The sequence below is a fragment of the Salvelinus alpinus genome, chromosome 13 (genome assembly GCF_045679555.1).
Source record: "Salvelinus alpinus chromosome 13, SLU_Salpinus.1, whole genome shotgun sequence".
NCBI classification, from domain to species: Eukaryota; Metazoa; Chordata; class Actinopteri; order Salmoniformes; family Salmonidae; genus Salvelinus; species Salvelinus alpinus.
In genome coordinates, this window is record NC_092098.1 from 42,464,967 (window position 1) to 42,485,454 (window position 20,488).

Genomic DNA, 20,488 nt, shown 5'->3' on the forward strand with positions numbered 1-20,488 from the left:
TACTGGTTTTTATGTCTATGGAATGGTGCATGCAGGCTGAATATGACAATGGGAGACATTTCTGACAACACCATAACAGACAAAGAAAACTTAACACAAAAAAATTGTAAATGTTGTTTACCACCCAACATTTCATGAGTGGGTGTCCTAGAACTAACACCATCGGAAGACACAACAGGCAGATGAACCGCATCGACAACAGGATGTATAAGGAAAGGGTTAAAGTTTGGAATGGAGTCTTCGACAGCTTCTGTATAAGTGAAAGGATCTACACAGGCAAAGGGGACAGAACAGAAAGAGAGAGAACAGGGAGAAGTTAGAATAGGACGGCGAGTCAAGTCAAAGGAAAGCATGCAGAAACATGAACATAAACCCCATGCCTCAGACAGAATTCTTCATAAACTGTGATAGTATCACAAATACTCCAAGTATCATTGCAAGGAAACTAATATTGAAGTAGACTTGGAAACAAGCAGCCTTATGTTGTCATCTAGAGTCACAATAATCTTTGCCAAGCTATAACAAACAATATTTTATGCTTTAAAAAAAAAAAGCAGGTTATTTCATCACATGTGGTTATACCAAAGGCCATATGGAATTTTAACATGACATTTAAGTAATTTAGCAGAAAAACAGTGACTTAGTTATTGAATTCATCTGAAGATAGCCAGGTGGAAAACCACATCTCAGTCATAATAAGTACATTTGTCCTCAATAAAATAGCTATCAGCAAAGTCAATTCTAGTGGAAAAGAAGAAGAAACATGTGCACCAGTCGATAATGTTCACTTCTAGACATGACACAAACCAAGACAGCCTTAATCCATGTAACCTACACTGCACCGTCCTTTATGGAAATATTCAATTGGAACAAATGCAGCACATTTGCTTTAAAAACGTTTTTGAAAAGTATACTTTATTCTTTTATCAAGTCTAAAAAAAAGTTACATACAATTATAAATAACAAGAATACAAAAATAAATAATTCTAGCTTCAAGTTGATTAACCTGAAACTTTGCAGGACTGACAAAAAGTAACAGTGGATTCATACTGTGACTACAAGAACCTGAACGGTGTAGTTGTAAGTGAAAAGGAAAACACAGTTAAGTAGGTTTATCTAATAATTTCAACCTTATCATTATTTACTTTCCATTGACACATGCCCCTAAATTCCAAAGCACACACAACATTACAAGGCACTCAAGATAAAGGTGCCTCTTAATTTGGCACCTGCATCACGAGGTTTAAATACAAATGCCATGAATGATGAACAACAGGTGTCATAGTAAATCAGAAAAGGTCAGTTACTAAATTTAATAATATGAATAAATAAGGTTACAGTCATGATACAGACCGTTATTTTAGAGTTGCTGACAGTTTGTCTGGCAAACTACTAAACTGATAATAAGATTTCAGGAGCTGTTTCGTTAGACTTCAGTGCAGCTTTTGATTTGCCTGGCTACAAAAACTCCTTGCTCCAGTCAAACACTGCGCCACACCCATGGATGTTAGTTTCTTCTCCGCAATGAGTCTCGATCTGAGTACCTCCCATACGATTTCTAGAATGGAAATACGTTCTAGACCATCTGATTGGTCCCAGAAACCGATGGATTGAGCCAGAGCCAGCACACGCGTGGGTAATGCAACGTTTTGAAAATGTGTCATTGGCTTTGATACTCTGATTGGTTAGAGATGATCCAATCGCTGATTACTTTGTCTTAAACAAAACCCCTCATTTTGACATCACCACAACCAACTTCAAAGATGGCAGACTCAGACTGAGGTATGTATTTTTAAAAGAATGTAACTAGGAGGTTAGTTAAGAACACATTCTTATTTACAATGAAGGCATACCCCGGCCAAACCCTAACGACACTGCGCCAATTGTGCGCTGCCCTATGGGACTCCCAATCACATCCGGTTGTGATACAGCCTGGAATTTAACCCCGGTCTGTAGTGACACCTCTAGCACTGAGATGCAGTGGCTTAGACCGCTGTGCCACTCGGGAGCCCTACAAGCAAATGATTCAGTGGAAGAATTCAGTTGAGTCATCAGGCAAGCTTTTGACATTATTGATCATAGTCTGCTGCTGGAAAAACCCTGTGTTATGGCTTTACATCCTCTGACATATCATGGATTGAGTGTTACCTATCCAACAGAACACAGACTGTTCTTTAATGCAATCCTCTAATGTAAACCAGGTAGAGTTAGGCATACCTCAAGATCTTGGCCCCTTACATTTTACATTTTTTACCAATGACCTACCGTTAGCCTTGGTAAAGCCAGTGTGTCTATTTACACTGATGACTCAACATTACACATGTCAGGTCAGCTACCACAGGAAGTGATAACTGCAACACTTAAAGAGCTGCAGTCATTTTTAGAATGGCATCCTAAATATATCAAAAAGTATTGTATTTGGGACAAATCATTCACGAAACCTAAACTAAATCTTGTAATGAATAATGTGGAAATTGAGCAAGTTGAGACGAAACTGATTGGTGTAACCCAGGATTGTAAAGTGTCATGGTCAAAACATATTGATGCAACGGTATCTAATATGGGGAGAGGTCTGTCCATAATAAAGTGATGCTCCGCTTTCTTGACATGACAATGAACAAAGCAAGTCCTACAGGCTCTAGTTTTATCACACCTGGACTACTGCCCAGTCATATGGTCAAGTGCCACAAATAAGGACAATACAGTTGGCCCAGAACAAAGCAGTACGACTGGCCCTTAAACGAAAACAGAGAGCTAATATCAATAACATGTATGTTAATCTCTCCTGGCTCAAAGTAGAGAGATTGATAGCATCACTATTTGTCTTTGTGAGAGGTATTGATATGTTGAAAGCACCGAACTCTCTGTTCAAACTAACACATCCATACATACCCCACAAGACATGCCACCAGGGGTCTCTTCACAGTCCACAACAGACTCTGGGAAACGCACAATAATACAGAGCCATGATTACATGGAATTCTCTTCCACATCAAGTAACTCAAGCGAGCAGTAAAATCAGATTTAAAAAACAGATAAAACCCCTCACGGTACAACGCAGACTGTGAAGAGACACGCGTATACCCACACACACACTAATATTTTAATGCTGTACATTTTATGTTGATGTTTTTTTTATATAGTAATTATGTCTTGCATGATGCATTGTTTTATTTATGATGTAGGCTGTTGTTTTGTTATCATGTAATTGTTATATTCCTTTTTGAATCCCAGGAAGTATAGCAGCTAATGGGGATCCTAATGAATAAATAACTGTGATTTGATTGTTGATCAACTTTACCTGATTTTATTAGTAGTCTTAACATCCAATTTCAAATTCACCAATAGCTTTCAGGAGTTAGGTCAAATACACCAGTTACTGTGTATATCCACCACCAGCAAGCTTATCGAGTTAATAAGCTGTTTGAGAATGCTAAGGGTTGTATCCACTATGACCTGTGGAGAGGCCCATCACAGTTTACCCAGAGGAATCTGAATGAAAAAGAGTGTGTGTGTGTGTGTGTGAGAGAATCAGGCGTGTAAAACAGGCAATCCGCGGTGTGACGGGAGCTCTCACCTCCCCATGTGTTGGCTGTTGGTAGGCCAGTGGAGAGTAGCAGTGCCTGCTGCTGAAATGCAGGCTGCAAGTCCAGAAGGTCACTCGCCGCCTTGGAAGTGCTTGAGGGGGGAGGAGGAAGGGAAGTTAAAATGTCTCACAAAAGTTAAACCCCAACTCTCCCATAGCCTACTCAAAAGGTTTTCATAACGCTCCAGGTAGAAGTTTCACCTAGCAAAGGGAACATTCTACCTACTCCTTACTCCCACCCTTCACCTACAAAAAATAAAATAAAAGTCAAAAACATTTCACGCACACTGAAGACAAACTTGTCAGGCTTGATTAAGCAGCCAAGAGGGAGAAACAGTGGAGTCTCTGAAAGTCACATGCAATCAATACCCTCTGTACCGTCATGGAGGCTCCGTAAACAGCTACCCCTGAGCTGCATGCTTTCAAACGGGGGAATGCACCCTTGCCATCCACCTTTAAATTGGCGCTACGATTTATTCATTATTCTTCTTATTTTGTAATGCTCACATTTATGTACAAGATTATTTTTAGAAGGACATTGTAGAGCTGGGTGATATGGAGAAAAATCCATACCCCGATAAATGTCCTGAATTGATGCGATAATGATAAATAGAAAGTCTGTAACATTAATGTGCACCAGTTTTTGTTTTATTATTATCCTGTAAACTACTACTATGGTTGTAGCCATAAATTGTCTCATTAACAATCACCCATATTAGCAAACTTATTTCATTTCAAACTTCACATTTCTCTATTTTAGGCTACTTATCGTAATGAACGATATCAGCAAAAAGCCTGCGATGTGATCGGTACGGTCGGTGTCCATTGATCATCCCAGCTCTAGTACACTGACCTGTGTGCAGCTGGGGCACTACAGAATAGTTCCACGAGCATCAAATTCATTAGGTGGGCAAAGGCATAGGGAAGAGTGGGTAAGAATAGATGGGTAGGCCGATTAATAGCAATGGAGTATTTGGCTCTATGGATACATGGCATTGACTGTCTAGTCTGGCTTCAACAACCCCAACCACTACACTATTATTAATACTCCCTCAAACATCTGAAACAACTGGATAGGTAAGCAAATGTAAACATAGTTTCCATCTCAAATGGCACCCTATTCCCCATTTAGTGCACTACTTTTCACCAAGGTTCATAGGGCTCTGGTCCAAGGTAGTGCACTATATAGGGCACAACCATAAACTCAACAAGGAGCTATGATCAGTGCCTGGGCACTAAACATGTAACATAGCATTTTGGCGAAGTCAGTGGGGGAGTGATAAGGGTAAGGCCTAGGAGAGAATGGGTGCTCTAACCCGTTTGTGGAGCTGGGTGTGGAGAAAAGGTCGATGGCTGGTGCTGTGTTGATGGTTCGTCCGTCAGTGGACACAGGGGAGGCAACCGTGGTGGCATAGGAAGAATGACCGTTCTGGAGTTCCTTCAGACGCTGCTCCTAGGTGGAACGGGCAAAAGTCAACAAAAACAAGCACCCGGGCCTACCTACAGTACACTGGCCAGCTAACATTTTCTGAGAGCATGTATTTTGACTCAATTTTTAACCGAGGTGGTGGGGACTCCGTGGCCTGATGATCTCAGGAGAGCAACTTATTAGCTAAAAAAATATCCCTTCTTTGGATGACCTCGGGCTTGATGCTTGGTTGGTTACCATAGCATTAATTTAGAATAAAACGAGACCAAAAACCTCATTGAAGACTTGATCGCTGTAGTGTAAATACTGCTCAATAAAATGTTAGACCAAGTTAACGGCAGCTTATCCACTCCAAAACAAAATAAAGAAACTCCCTCGACATTGCCTTTCCCCCCAAAGGCAGAAAATCATTTAATTTTTGTTCATTATCACTGAATGTTCTACAGATGCTGCTGACCAGTCAGCACAGATTAAACCCAGTAGGGCAATAAGCCGAAAGGATAGTTGAAGGGGGAGAGCGAGAGAGATCAGACAGTCAGAGATAGCGAGGGGAGCACACTGAAAGGAAAATGTACCTTCAGCGCTTTTAGGCGAGCCTGCTCTTCCTCCAGAGCTGCCTGCTTTTCCCTCTCGTCCACTTTGGTGAAAGATATGCCCGTGTTGGCCAGAGAAGAGACAGCGTTGGAGAGAGTGCTAGCCCTGGATGGACAGAGACATAGGAAGAGAGAGAGACAGGGGTCAGTTAGTGGGGGCTATGGTAAAACTGTTTACTGACCATTGTCAAAAGGACTGTGTTGTTCTACAAGCTCAGTGAAAGAAAGTGGCACATATTTTTACAACTGCACTTTGATAGATACAGGCTACAATAGTAATAGGAGGATGAAATAAAATAGAAAGGATTCTGCTTGACAGGGATAGTTTATAACACACCTTTCCCACTAAACAGAAAACCTGAATGAGCACTGATGGTACGTGCATATTATTATAGTACATTGAAAGACACAAAAAGCAAACTAAATCAAATGCGCCTGGCATTAGCCACAGACAAGTAGGTCTTTATTAACAATATAGGACTTTCATAAATTGAGGGTAAAAACACTGCAACTGTGGCTCCCGGAGCATTCGTCAATATTTTCTCGGAAACAACTGGCAAAACACACAGAAAGGAAAAGCATACTTTGGACCGCAGTACAAAAACATATTGTTGAGATTGCTACCCACCAACAAACACTTCAGCTCCAGCTCACACCCACTTGCTAAATTTGGTACCTGAGCAAAACAGGCTTTGTCTGACTGGACTGTATTGAATAGGCAGTGAGTAAATGGAATGGAAAATAACAGTACCTGCTGGCTGCTGTGGAATCTTTCACCTTCTTCCCTTCTAAAGAAGCCAAATGCTGCTCTAAGGCATCCAAGAGGCTACTGGGGGCCTATTAAAATGGAAACAAATAGTGAGTTCAAAGGTTGGGGGGAAAAATGCAATCACAAAGGTGTAACAGCAGACAGAAACACAAACAGTAAGCATGCCTAGTTATTTCACAATGCACACGAAGAAAACAAACTACCCTTACAAACACTTAAAAAGAGTGGGATACAGATACTTACACAAACTGTAATCTGAAGATGGAACGTTAAGGAAAAATACAGAATATAAAGGTGGCAATTATCAGCGATGATAAAGATCAGCGATGATAACGTTTTGGGGGAAAGGTACTAGCTAAAGGCATTATTTAAAATCCAAAACAGTCCTAATAAAATACAAATCACAAAATGAATGCCCTTGCAAAATACTGTTTGTCTTGCTAAAGCACCATCTGAACATGGTGATAAGAAAAGTAAAAACATAATACCATTTTATTCTAAGACTGGATACGCAAGCGAGAGATGTAGCTAACCCCATACAACATGTGGCCCTTCTTGAAAGGTGACATGAAACAGTACAATAGCATACAGTGTTTATATGCTTTTCAATGTATACAATGTATCCATTTTCAATGTATACAAAGTGGAAGTATATTTTTCCTTTTATTCCTTTCATCTCAGGTCTAGCCTACTCAGTATATGCTTTGACAAAGGTCGATGTTAACACCTTTATGTGCTGTATGCCGTGCAAGGTCAGGTGAGAGGGAGTCCCTGTTCAAATGCAAATAAAGTGCACCCTTCCTTCCTCAATCACAGATCTAGAAGTGATTGGAGAGATGTGGGCAAGGTTATCAACCTACTGCTTTCATCAATCCAACCAAATCAGATCTGTGATTTGATTACTTGAAGGAAAGAAGCATTTAGAAAGTATTTGGGCAGGGCCTGAGTCTGGCGTTTCCTTTAGTAGGGGGCCACATGCAGTGTGCGCCCAAGAAAGCAATATATGATAGCTAGGGCTGTGCAGAGGTAACCATTTAGAAGGTCTGAAACTGCAGGAGGTGGCAGGGTGGTGAGAGAGGCCGGCAGCCAGCACACTGAGGAGCGTTGAAATAAAGTCAAGCCGAGGGGTTCAGCAGGGCTCTATCTCAGACCCTCTGCACTTTCGGGCCAGAGAGATACGAAAGCAATAGATAGCATCAGGTCTTACCTGGGAGAGGTCTGGGATGTCCCCTCGATCAATCCCTACTTGCTGCAAGGAAAGAGGGAGGAGGTTCAAGATAACATGGAGTAAAAGTGAATGTAGGAGTAAAAAATCTGATCACACAGAAGTTAGCTAGGTTGGATCTTACCGCCGCTACTTTAAGGAATTCAGAGATTCTTGTCATTCTAGTGAGGAATTTCTTGTAGATGTCAAGGCCCTCTTTGCATTGAGTTTTCTTCATGTCAAAGTACTTCTCTGTGAAGTGAAAAGAATAACATGATAATGAAGCACTGGAACTTAAATGTCATCAAATAAGGATAAACTATCAAACTGTATCAAATTAATCAAACTGCCTTTACAAATTAATGGAGGAGTTGCTGAATATTCCATAGTATAATTCTAAATATTACACTTTTCTCCAATCAGAAAATCGTCCCTTAAAATGTAGATGTCTGCAGGAAGTATACAAACTCTCCAAAGGGGTGCATGAATCCTAAACATGTCTCACTAGCTGGTAAACGTTTCACTGATGTTTGCTCATATCCAATTTGCTCCTCCACCCCCCACAGGCCTGCTCAGTCTCCCAAAAGGAACAAGGCTCTCATCTGAGTGAGAGAGGCATCCATCCTCATAGCAGAGAATACAGCCTTGACATGCATGTAATGACCAGCAATTTATCATAGTCTAGGAACCAAGTGCAATTCTCTAACTCCAGTCTAATGTCCAACTTTGTGGAGAAATAGAATGTTAGTGTTCTGGAATTTCTATTTCCAATGTTATTGACATTATTTTCATTTCCAACTTGTGCACTGAACTACATGTGCACGGAACTACATGTGCAATGAACTACATGTGCAAGGAACTACATGTGCACGGAACTACATGTGCACGGAACTACATGTGCACGGAACCACATGTGCAAACAGATATGCAGAGTAGTCGAATAGACTGTGTGCAAGACCAGTCTCTCCACCAGCATTGTGCGCAATTTCATTTTAACACAGTCCCTTCAGGAAACTCATTTAGAATGAATTGGAAACTAGATTGTTTCAGTGTTTCAGACATTGAATAGAATGTCTGAATTTCAAAAGGAATTCAACCAACCTACAGACCTTGTCACCTTGCAAACCCAGTTCACTAAAACAAAGCAGAGCAGTAGTAGAACACTGTTGTTTATTGGCCCTCGTTAAGTTAACCTGATAGCATGGAGCAGGCTGATAGTGAGTTGTGTAAAAACATATTGAGGCCAGAGATACAGTATCAACCCAGAACGACAGGGTGCAAAGGTGTCTCTGCATCAGCGCTGCTCCATGGTTACGATGATATGGCAATAATGACTTGGTTTTGGCAGGCCAGAGCCTCTTGAGAGCCAGAAGGCAGAAGTACTTACCCAACAGGTTAATAATGCCTTCGTTGTAGGCCGCAAACAGTCGAATGGCATCTTTGAACAGAAGCATGAAGGCCGCGTTTATCACTCCGTTGGTAAGCTCATTGGCGTTGACCTGGAGATGGAGGGGGGATCCAAAGCAGACCAATTGAATTGACAGACGACCCATCAAGCACTCTCATTGGTCTGACTCAGCGGTAACTCCCAACCACACGACAGGGCTACTCATTCGCCGACAGTTTTTTTGCAATAGTGTCATATTCGAGAGCTGGAGCGTTTATTCAGGCCATAGAAGTATAACAAGTTACAAGGAACTTACATTGAAATCAAGTAGTGCATCCATCTGATTTTGGATAATGGGTAGGGTCTTCAGTAACTTCTCTGTGTTCATGGTTCTCATAACGCCATCCGCCCTTGGGGAAAGATAATATTCCAATCATTAGGGGCCCAATACTATTGATGTTGGATTGTCAATGTCATGAAGCATGCAACCTAAAATAATGAATTTGAATTAGGCTTAGTGAACAACACTACACTTACTCAGATGCCCAATCCCAAACCAACCCTTACACCATATGCACCATGCAGGAGTAAGCAATATACCCAAAAATGTATTCAAAACACACTTCCCAGGAGTCGACTGCACATTGTGTATACAATATAGGAGAAACTAGGTAGATCTGAGACGGATGCTATAAGAAAACATTTGAACAGAGAATTAAAGTCCTTACCCTCGTTTTACTTTGGTGAAGTCAAAAGCGACCTGTCGATACGATACAGCCTTCTCATTCAAGTAGCGACTATACCTCCTTATGAACGTTGACATGTCATAGCCTGAAAAAGACAATAGGGAAATAAATGTTTTAGCATGAGGTGCATCTTGATGGTGATACACATCTCACTGTAGAACTGCCACATAATCACCTTTTCAAACAACTAGCCTATACTCTTAACTGTTTATTTGGGGAACTAAGTGATACAATAAGCAGAGGCAAATTCTTTCCATTGATTTTGGAAATGAAGACGACTTCAGAGTTTATTGGTGGATATACGGGTGTCTTAATAGGGCGTTGGGCCACCACGATCCACCAGAACAGCTTCAATGCACCTTGGCATAGTTTCTACAAGTGTCGAACTCTACTGGAGGATGCAACACCATTCTCCACGAGACATTCCATCATTTGGTGTTTTGTTGGTGGAAAACGCTGTCTCAGGCGCCGCTCCAGAATCTCCCATCAATGTTCATTTGGGTTGAGATCTGGTGACTGAGACGGCCATGGCATATGGTTTACATCGTTTTCATGCTCATCAAACCATTCAGTGACCACTCGTGCCCTGTGGATGGGCGCATTGTCATCCTATGGGGGCACAGCCATTGTAGCAAAAAAGAATGGGCAACTGCATTTTTTATATATGGTCTGTCCCGTATTTTCTTCTAAAGTAAAGGCCCAACAGGCTGTCTTTGACAGCTCACGATCTTGTAGATTTCTGTCATGAGTGCTATACTCCCCAACCAAGTCATCATCCTTAAACAAACTGACAGCTCCCTATTACCGTAATTTATCAGTAACACAATCTGACAAAAGGAATGTGGGTTATTATGATTAGGGACGCTTGCTCTACCATTATACTCCCACTGGTCTGGGATGCCATGCATCTTGTTAACATTTCTTTTTATTTAAACTTTATTTAACTAGGCAAGTCAGTTAAGAAAAAATTCTTATTTACAATGTCAGCCTACCGGGGAACAGTGGGTTAACTGCCTTGTTCAGGTGCAGAACGACAGAGTTTTACCTTGTCAGCTCGGGGATTTGGACTTTCTCAGTCTTGCAAGTCTCAATATTGCCTGTTGTCGTGTGCACGCACACGTTTAGTAGGCAAAAGTTACAGAACGTTGCAGTTCTAGAATAGAGCTGACGTGATTCCTTATTCTATTTCAAATGTATTTTCTAGAAGAAGCATGCCTATTTAAATGTTCAGTGACATTGTTCCCTGCTGAACGCAGCCCTGTTGATTGACCTGAGAGAATAGACCTTAAGATACTGTATGAGCTCAAATGCTCCAGTGAAGACGGTACTGAGCCTGTGATAAAATGCAGAGTGCTGCAGAGCTGACTTCACTCACCTTGTAGGCCACTTTTGTCCAAAAAGTTACTGAGGTTAAAAAGCGTGTTCCTTGAAGCCAGGTACTGTATAAATCTCTGCAACACAGAAACATGTGTAAAAACTTTTTGCAATACAAAAGGAACTCCTAGATTGCCAATAAGTGCATTCACCAACAGCTGAAAATGCATAGCAATGTTACATACAGTTGAAGTCGGAAGTTTACATACACCTTAGCCAAATACATTTAAACTCAGTTATTCACAATTCCTGACTTTTAATCCGAGTAAAAATTCCCTGTCTTAGGTCAGTTAGGATCACCACTTTATTTTTATGTAAAATGTCAGAATAATAGTAGAGAGAATTATTTATTTCAGCTTTTATTTCTTTCATCACATTCCCAGTGGGTCAGAAATTTACATACACTCAATTAGTATTTGGTAGCATTGCCTTTAAATTGTTTAACTTGGGTCAAACGTTTTGGGTAGCCTTCTACAAGCTTCCCACAATAAGTTGGGTGAATTTTGGCACATTCCTCCTGACAGAGCTGATGTAACTGAGTAAGGTTGTAGGCCTCCTTGCTCGCACACGCTTTTTCAGTTCTGCCCACACATTTTCTATGGGATTGAGGTCAGGGCTTTGTGATGGCCACTCCAATACCTTGACTTTGTTGTCCTGAAGCCATTTTGCCACAACTTTGGAAGTATGCTTGGGGTCATTGTCCATTTGGAAGACCCATTTGCGACCAAGCTTTAACTTCCTGACTGATGTCTTGAGATATTGCTTCAATATATCCACAATTTTCCCTTCCTCATGATGCCTTCTATTTTGTGAAGTGCACCAGTCCCTCCTGCAGCAAAGCACCCCCACAACATGATGCTGCCATACCCGTGCTTCATGGTTGGGATGGTGTTCTTCGGCTTGCAAGCATCCCCCATTTTCCTCCAAACATAACGATGGTCATTATGGCCAAAGAGTTCTATTTTTTTTTTTCATCAGACCAGAGGACATTTCTCCAAAAAGTACAATCTTTGTCCCCATGTGCAGTTGCAAACCGTAGTCTGGCTTTATAGCGGTTTTGGAGCAGTGGCTTCTTCCTTGCTGAGCGGCCTTTCAGGTTATGACGATATAGGACTCGTTTTACTGTGGATATAGATACTTTTGTACCCGTTTCCTCCAGCATCTTCACAAGGTCCTTTGCTGTTGTTCTGGGATTGATTTGCACTTTTCGCACCAAAGTACATTCATCTCTAGGAGACAGAATGCGTCTTCTTCCTGAGCGGTATGACGGCTGCGTGGTCCCATGGTGTTTATACTTGCATACTATTGTTTGTACAGATGAACGTGGTACCTTCATGCGTTTGGAAATTGCTCCCAAGGATGAACCAGACTTGTGGAGGTCTACAATTTTTTTTCCTGAGGTCTTGGCTGATTTCTTTTGATTTTCCTATGATGTCAAGCAAAGAGGGACTGAGTTTAAAGATAGGCATTGAAATTTGGAATTTACCAAGCTGTTTAAAGGCACAGTCAACTTAGTGTATGTAAACTTCTGACCCATTGGAAATGTGATACAGTGAATTATAAGTGAAATAATCTGTCTGTAAACAATTGTTGGAAAAATGACTTGTGTCATGCACAAAGTAGATGTCCTTACTGACTTGCCAAAACTATAGTTTGTTAACAAGAAATTTGTGGAGTGGTTGAAAAACGAGTTTTAATGACTCCGACCTAAGTGTATGTAAACTTCCGACTTCAACTGTAAGAGCATCTTCTCAAAAGAAGAAGTATGATAGAATTATGTAATTTGTCACTGGATACTGCTTCACTTCAAACCAGTGTTAAATGGATTTCAAAATACCTTCACACCACTAGTAGACTGTGTTTACACAGACTGCCAAATTCAGATGTTTTGCCCAATTAATGGCAAAAGTTGACGCCTATTCATTCCAGCATTTCTTTATTTTTTTTACTATTTTCTACATTGCAGAATAATAGTGAATACATCAAAACTATGAAATAAAACATATGGAATCATGTAGTAACCAAGAGTAACCAAGAGTGTTAAACAAATCAAAATGTATGTTATATTTGATATTCTTCAAAGTAACCACCCTTTGCCTTGATGACAGCTTTGCACACTTGACATTCTCTCAACCAGCTTCATGAGGTAGTCATCTGGAATGCATTTCAGTTAACAAGTATGCCTTGTTAAAAGTACATTTGTGGAATGTCTTTCCTTCTTAAATGTGTTTGAGCTAGTGGTGTAACGAACCGTAGTTAATCCGTACAGATCACCCCCCACGGTTCGGCACGCATGTGAACCACGAATCAATTGCAAAGTTTAACCATCATAGTGTGAAATGCCGCTGTTACTTTTTAAAGTAATAATTCCCTATATCTTAATGCAGAGTTGCAGTGAAAAGATAGACAAGACAGATGTGTGCTGTGTTTTATTCTGAAGCCTAAAGGTTGATTTGATTATTTTTTTTAAAGCAGTTGTGTGTACTGTTCACGTGAACGGGGCATGTTGAATCCCAACAAATCAATCATGGATGCTCGCGTTGAAAAAATGTGCAGTGACAGCCATGGCTAGCGGAGGAGCTGAAGAACTGGAAAAGCCTCCCGCTTCATTTAAGTCTCATGTATGGGAGCATTTTGGCTTCCCTGTCAAATATGATGGCGGATGAAGGGTGGTGGACAACACCATTACGGCGTGTAGGCATTGTGCCACAAGAAAGCCGTATGATCATGGAAATACATTGAGCATGGCCACACATTTAAAGCTTCATCACCCTGGTGTGTCAGTGACAGGAGCCATCTCAGCCAAGAGACAACAACTTCTCACCGCGATATTTAAGCAGCCCTTTGCTGCAGAATCAGACCGGGCTAAAGCCATTACCAAATCTATTGGGATGTTTATTGCTGCAGACATGAGGCCATACTCTGTTGTGGAAAACAAGGGTTTAAAAATATGGTGAAAGTGCTTGAGCCACGCAACGAAATCCCCTGGCGCAACAACTTCAGTATGAAGATCGTGCCAGATCTTTATGAACAGGAAACTATCAAAATTGTCGACACATTATCCAAGGAATCCTCTGTTGCCCAGACAGGTGGACCTCCAGGAAAACGGAAAGCTACGTGACTGTGACTGCTCACTACACCACAGAGGAGCGGGAGATGTGAAGTCCGGTGCTACAGACACGCCCCTATGAGAGTCACACAGGCACAAATCTGGCGCAGGTACTGCTTGGAGCAGTAGCAGAGTGGAAGGTAGAGAGGCCCAATAACAATATCCCAATCACCACAGATAATGCCAAGAACCAAGTAAATGCAGTGATAGAAGCTGGACTGGGGCCACAGATAGCTTGCTTTGCACATGTGATCAATTTAGCATCCCAAAGGGGAATGTATGTTGTTCTGGTCTTGTATAATGATGTTCTGTATTATGTCATTCTGTATTATGTTTCATGTTTTGTGTGGACCCCAGGAAGAGTCGCTGCTGCTTTTTCAACAGCTAATTGGGATCCTAATAAAAAAAATACCAAATCGCAGTGAACCAGACTGCCTCCTTGGGAGGATCAGGAAGATGGTTTCCTTTTTCCACCGAAGCACAACAGCCGCTCATGTGCTTAAGACCAAGCAAGAAATGCTACAGCTACTGACTCACAAGCTAATACACGATGTCACAACAACATGGACCTCCACTTATGACATGTTGGAGAGCTATCTTGAGCAGCAGGCAGCTGTATACTCTGCACTGACAGACAAGACCCTGAAAAAACATAAAGACATCGTCACCTTGTCTGATGATGTGAAAGTGGCAGAGGAGGTCCTCCAGGTGCTCAAACCCCTCAAACCGGTTACAACCCTATTGAGCACTGAAACTGCACCGTCTGTGTCCATGATCCTACCTCTGAAAACAAGAACTCTACAATCCATGGCCCCAAGTGAGGAAGACAGCACCCTCACTAGAGATGTCAAGGCTGCCATTAGAGAGGACCTGAACCCCAGATACCCCCCGAATGTACAGGACAACCCTCATAGAGCTACTGCACTGGATCCAAGATTCAAGTCCCTATCTCACCTAGACCCTGCCCTACACCGGAGGACATACAGTGATGTCACCACTGAGATTGTGTCCACTGAAGAGGTAAAAAAAAAGTGAATTACTTAAATAATAAATATAGTGCAGTCTAATCTTAGTCTATGCTATTGCTATTAGAATACATTTTTGATTTGGAATAAGAATGGATTTTATTAAATGTTATTGCCACAATTATAGTTCTATGAAATATGAAAATAAATAATTGGTTAGTTTTTTTTTCTTTTTTTTTCTGCAGGGTCAAGCCACAGAGTCGACAGGAGCAGACTCAGAGGCATCTCCTCCGCAAAATAATGTAGCCAAGAAGGAGCTTTTCGGGGAGACCTTTGTGAGCAAGGACACAGGCAAGACGTTTGCCAACACCATCAAAGAGGATGTGGCATCCTACAAGGCAGCAAGCCGCATTCCAGTGGATGGTGATCCACTGGCATGGTGGAAAAGCAACGAGTGCAAATACCCTCACATTACCATGATGGGAAGATGCTACCTGGCTGTGCCTGGCACTTCAGTTCCCAACGAGAGGGTGATCTCCACGGCAGGGGACATAGTGACTTCAAAGAGGTCTACCATCTCCTCAGACAATGTAGACATCTACATCTTTTTGAAAAAGAATTTGAAGTTAAGCTCAGGTCTGATTTGCTTTCTTTCTTTTTTTTGATGTGGACACAGGCTATTTTTTAATTCACTCTTGTTCAAAGGAAGAAGGTATCATATCAATATGATGTTTTTCTAAGTCGTGAGAAGGTTCGGGAGCTGGCAATGTTAAAAATAGATTTTTAGACATGTACTTTTCTTACATGTAATTTTGTAATTTACAAAAACAAGCACACAACAAGAAAACCGTGTTTGAAAAAGGTCAAGTTTTTGCTGTGAGCCAATGGGAAAACCTAGGTAATCACAGGTTGTTTTTCCCACGACTGGGACTATAAGTGCCAACAGATCAGAATTGGGCTGCCATTGGTACCATTACAGTATGAAGGGAGGGATGGGGGTTGATTTGGAGATCGGAGTCCGTGTCTTGGATGACATGCCTCTCTGTTCACCTGGGAGTCAGATTCATTGTATAGTATTTAGCTCGGCTGGGAGTGTGGAGTTGCAGAGCTCCAGGGTGAAGTTTCCCCATGTACAGATCTAGAATCAGCTTCCTCTCCAAAAACTAACCTTCACCGTGAGTGGGGAAAATGCAAAACTGACCCAAGGTCCGCGTCTAGAAGCAGCTTCACCCTACTCCGTGGAGTTGCAGACAGGTTTTGCTCACCTCGTTGCCGTAGACCATGAGGTGGTGTGTGGCGGTGAGAGACTTGAAGACCACCACCCAGCTGGTGTTGGCAGTCCTTTCAAACAAGGTGTCTGCCAGCTGGGGGATGTTCACGTTCATCTCATTGGTGCAGTGGATCAAGTCTGGGGGAGAGAGTGGGGGAAATGGTGGTTAATGTAGGGTCCTATAGCCATATTATTTTAAGTGATTGAGACACAGACATACAGTCTGCCTGAGAGCGAGAGAAAGTGTGACTGTGTGAGCATAGGCAGATGTTGTTTTGAACAACCAGTTCCACAGAATCAAGCTGTTGTTGTGAGCAAATGCCAAAACTTCCTGGTACAGGCTTTCGTCACTTTGACCGACCGGGTTCAACAGAGCACAAAGCCCTTAGCACAGCCCAGGATAGGATAGGCCAGGATAGGTTGCACCCAGGGTATATATTTTCAAGCTGTGGTCACAAACGTCTGTCTGAGGATAGCACATGCATTCTGGGCATTATTTTGGTCTTTGGCAGGGCTCCCATGCCATCTGGCCTGTAGTGAAAGCCGATGCCTTCTGGCACCTTTCCATCAGTGCCATGAGAATGTGCTCTCATGCCAGATCTCACAAGGTCGCCCATCCACCCACACACACACACACACACACAGCTCAAAAGGAGATCAAATCAAAGTGTACAGATTTGCAGGTGCAGCAAAATTGCAGTAGTGCAGTAATAATACCTAGCAATACACACATAATCCAAAAAGTACAGGGAAAGAAATATCATAACGAGCAATGACAGAGTCCGGAATCTAATATACACAGAGTATACAAAACATTAAGAACACCTGCTCTTTCCATAACAAACTGACCAGGTGAAAGCTATGACCCCCTTATTCATGTCACTTGTTAAATCCACTTCAATCAGTGTAGACGAAGGGGAGGAGACAGGTTGAAGAAGGATAAGCCTTGAGACAATTGAGACATTGAATGGCACACATACACAATCGGAGGGTGAATGGACAAGACAAAAGATTTAAGTGCCTTTGAACAGGGAATGGTAGTTGGTGCCAGGCGCACAAGCTTGTGTCAAGATCTGCAACGCTGCTGGGTTTTTCACACTCAGTTTCCAGTGTGTATCAAGAATGGTCCACCACCCGAAGGACATCCAGCCAGCCAACTTGACACAACTGTGGGAAACATTGAAGTCAGCATAGGCCAGCATCCCTGTGGAATGCTTTCAGGGGGGGGGGGGTGCTCAATATTAGGAATAGAGGTCGACCGATTATGATTTTTCAACGCAGATACCGATTTATTGGAGTACCAAAAAAAGCCGATTAAAAATGGGCCATTTTTATATATATTTATAATGACAATAATACTGAAATGAACCCTTTTATTTTAACTTAATATAATACATAAATCAAAAGGCCGATTACCGAATGTTATGAAATCTTGAAATTGGCCCTAATTAAATCGGCCATGCCGATTAATCGTTTGACCTCTAATTAGGAAGGTATTCTTACGGTTTGGTACTCAGGTGTAGATACAGACAGTATGGACAGTATATGAATAGAAAAGATGTGTACCGCAGTAGTTATATAGGATGAGTCATGCATAGAAAACAGTATATCCATATAAAGTGAGTAAAACAGTACTGTATGTAAACATTATTAAATAGGGGCAGCAGTCTCTAAGGTGCAGGGTAGAGTACCGGGTGGTAAACGGCTAGAACAGTAACTAAGGCTAGTGGTGACTGGCATGGAGATAGAAGCTGTTTATCAGTCTCTCGGTCCCAGCTTTGATGCACCTGTAGTGACTCCTCATCCTAGATGGTAGTGGGTTGAACAGGCCGTGGCTCGGGTGGCTGTGATCTGCTGCTAGCACGGTACAGGATTGGTAGCATCAAGGTGAAATCTTATGACAACAGAGTAGATAGCTGATCAAACATTGAAATATACTTTTTAATCTATTTCAATGGTTGACAACACACTGATTTAACGTACAAATGTGTAATCATGATTCAACTCTCCTACTTGTTCCTCTGAAGCGCTGACTGTTGCCATTGCCTGTTAGTGCAACCTGGGTGGTCTACAGAGCACCTTTACCGACTGCAGAAGCTATTCTGACATCCACAAAAGGACGCCCATGTGATAACAAAAGGCCTTTCAGGTCTGACAGAATGACTGCTGGTGATGCAGGGAGGGACACATGCATCAACAAGTCCCATCAAAGTGATGCATAAGAACCAAATGGTGTTATAACCTGTTTGGAGTCTTCTCCCTTTAACAGGGCGTTGGACTTTGACACACGCCGTGTTCAAAACTGGGAACTTGGAAATATCAGACTTCCATGCATTCAAGACAACTAAGAACTGAAAAGAAAAAAAAAAAAAAAAAGAGCTCAGACTGGGAAAAATATTTTTAAAACGGCCATCCAACTCGGAATTCAAAGTCGGGAACTCGGGCCTCTGTCTAGAGCTTCGACTTTCAAACCTGAAGATCACTGATGTCAAGATTTGACCTCGTCCCCCCCACACACACACTATCTAGGTGCATTGAATGTGCAAAATACTTATTATACAAGCACCATCCTTCTTAATGTGTAAAACCCATTTCGAGACCCTCATATAGATACACTGTAATCAAGCAACCAATGTGACTTCAAATAACTGTAGGGAGCTGTTCATGCAATACAATATTTAAAACAATCATTTGCCAAATCGTTACTTGGCAAATAACTGCAATAAATATTTGAGTAAAATTCTTTGTTGTGGAAACTAATTATTTTCAACAGATCAAACTACATGTGGAATTTATTCATCAAAGTAGTGAGTAATAACTAGCCTGTATTTCACTGTTACCTAAAGTGCATGTTTGTTGACCTATATAATTACAGTGAGGGAAAAAAGTATTTGATCCCCTGCTGATTTTGTACGTTTGCCCACTGACAAAGAAATTATCAGTCTGTAATTTTAATGGTAGGTTTATTTGAACAGTGAGAGACAGAATATCAACAAAAAAATCCAGAAAAACGCATGTCAAAAATTTTATAAATTGATTTGCATTTTAATGAGGGAAATAAGTATTTGACCCCTCTGTAAAACATGACTTAGTACTTGGTGGCAAAACCCTTGTTGGCAATCACAGAGGTCAGATGTTTCTTGTAGTTGGCCACCAGGTTTGCACACATCTCAGGAGAGATTTTGTCCCACTCCTCTTTGCAGATCTTCTTCAAGTCATTAAGGTTTCGAGACTGACGTTTGGCAACTCGAACCTTCAGCTCCCTCCACAGATTTTCTATGGGATTAAGGTCTGGAGACTGGCTAGGCCACTCCAGGACCTTAATGTGCTTTTTCTTGAGCCACTCCTTTGTTGCCTTGGCCGTGTGTTTTGGGTCATTGTCATGCTGGAATACCCATCCACGACCCATTTTCAATACCCTGGCTGAGGGAAGGAGGTTTTCACCCAAGATTTGACGGTACATGGCCCCGTCCATCGTCCCTTTGATGCGGTGACGTTGTCCTGTCCCCTTAGCAGAAAAACACCCCCAAAGCATGTTTGACGGTGGGGATGGTTTCTTGGGGTCATAGGCAGCATTCCTCCTCCTCCAAACACGGCAAGTTGAGTTGATGCCAAAGAACTCCATTTTGGTCTCATCTGACCACAACACGTTCACCCAGTTGTCCTCTGAATCATTCAGATGTTCATTGGCAAACTTCAGACGGGCATGTATATGTGCTTTCTTGAGCAGGGGGACCTTGCGGGCGCTGCAGGATTTCAGTCCTTCACGGCGTAGTGTGTTACCAATTGTTTTCTTGGTGACTATGGTCCCAGCTGCCTTGAGATCATTGACAAGATCCTCCTATGTAGTTCTGGGCTGATTCCTCACCATTCTCATTATCATTGCAACTCCACGAGGTGAGATCTTGCATGGAGCCCTAGGCCAAGGGAGTTTGACAGTTCTTTTGTGTTTCTTCCATTTGCGAATAATCGCACCAACTGTTGTCACCTTCTCACCAAGCTGCTTGGCAATGGTCTTGTAGCCCATTCCAGCCTTGTGTAGATCTACAATCTTGT

At 41.9% G+C, this 20,488-nt stretch overlaps 1 protein-coding gene across 15 annotated transcripts in view; it reads right to left on the reverse strand.

Moving 5' to 3' along the window:
* Positions 1–20,488, reverse strand: part of LOC139537727 (phosphatidylinositol-binding clathrin assembly protein-like) — a 54,437-nt gene that overhangs the window by 19,510 nt on the left and 14,439 nt on the right. For 6 of the 15 annotated variants that reach the window (XM_071339400.1, XM_071339398.1, XM_071339399.1 and 3 more), the window contains 12 exons: positions 16,428–16,570; positions 11,090–11,165; positions 9,697–9,799; positions 9,285–9,378; positions 8,969–9,080; positions 7,727–7,833; positions 7,585–7,626; positions 6,360–6,445; positions 5,591–5,714; positions 4,903–5,039; positions 3,578–3,678; positions 122–268 (listed from right to left, as the gene is read on the reverse strand). In XM_071339400.1, coding sequence (XP_071195501.1) covers positions 122–268; positions 3,578–3,678; positions 4,903–5,039; positions 5,591–5,714; positions 6,360–6,445; positions 7,585–7,626; positions 7,727–7,833; positions 8,969–9,080; positions 9,285–9,378; positions 9,697–9,799; positions 11,090–11,165; positions 16,428–16,570 — 1,272 coding nt within the window. The remainder of the gene's footprint in view (positions 1–121; positions 269–3,577; positions 3,679–4,902; positions 5,040–5,590; positions 5,715–6,359; positions 6,446–7,584; positions 7,627–7,726; positions 7,834–8,968; positions 9,081–9,284; positions 9,379–9,696; positions 9,800–11,089; positions 11,166–16,427; positions 16,571–20,488) is intronic. The other 9 variants (XM_071339408.1, XM_071339407.1, XM_071339411.1 and 6 more) reach the window with 4 other exon arrangements.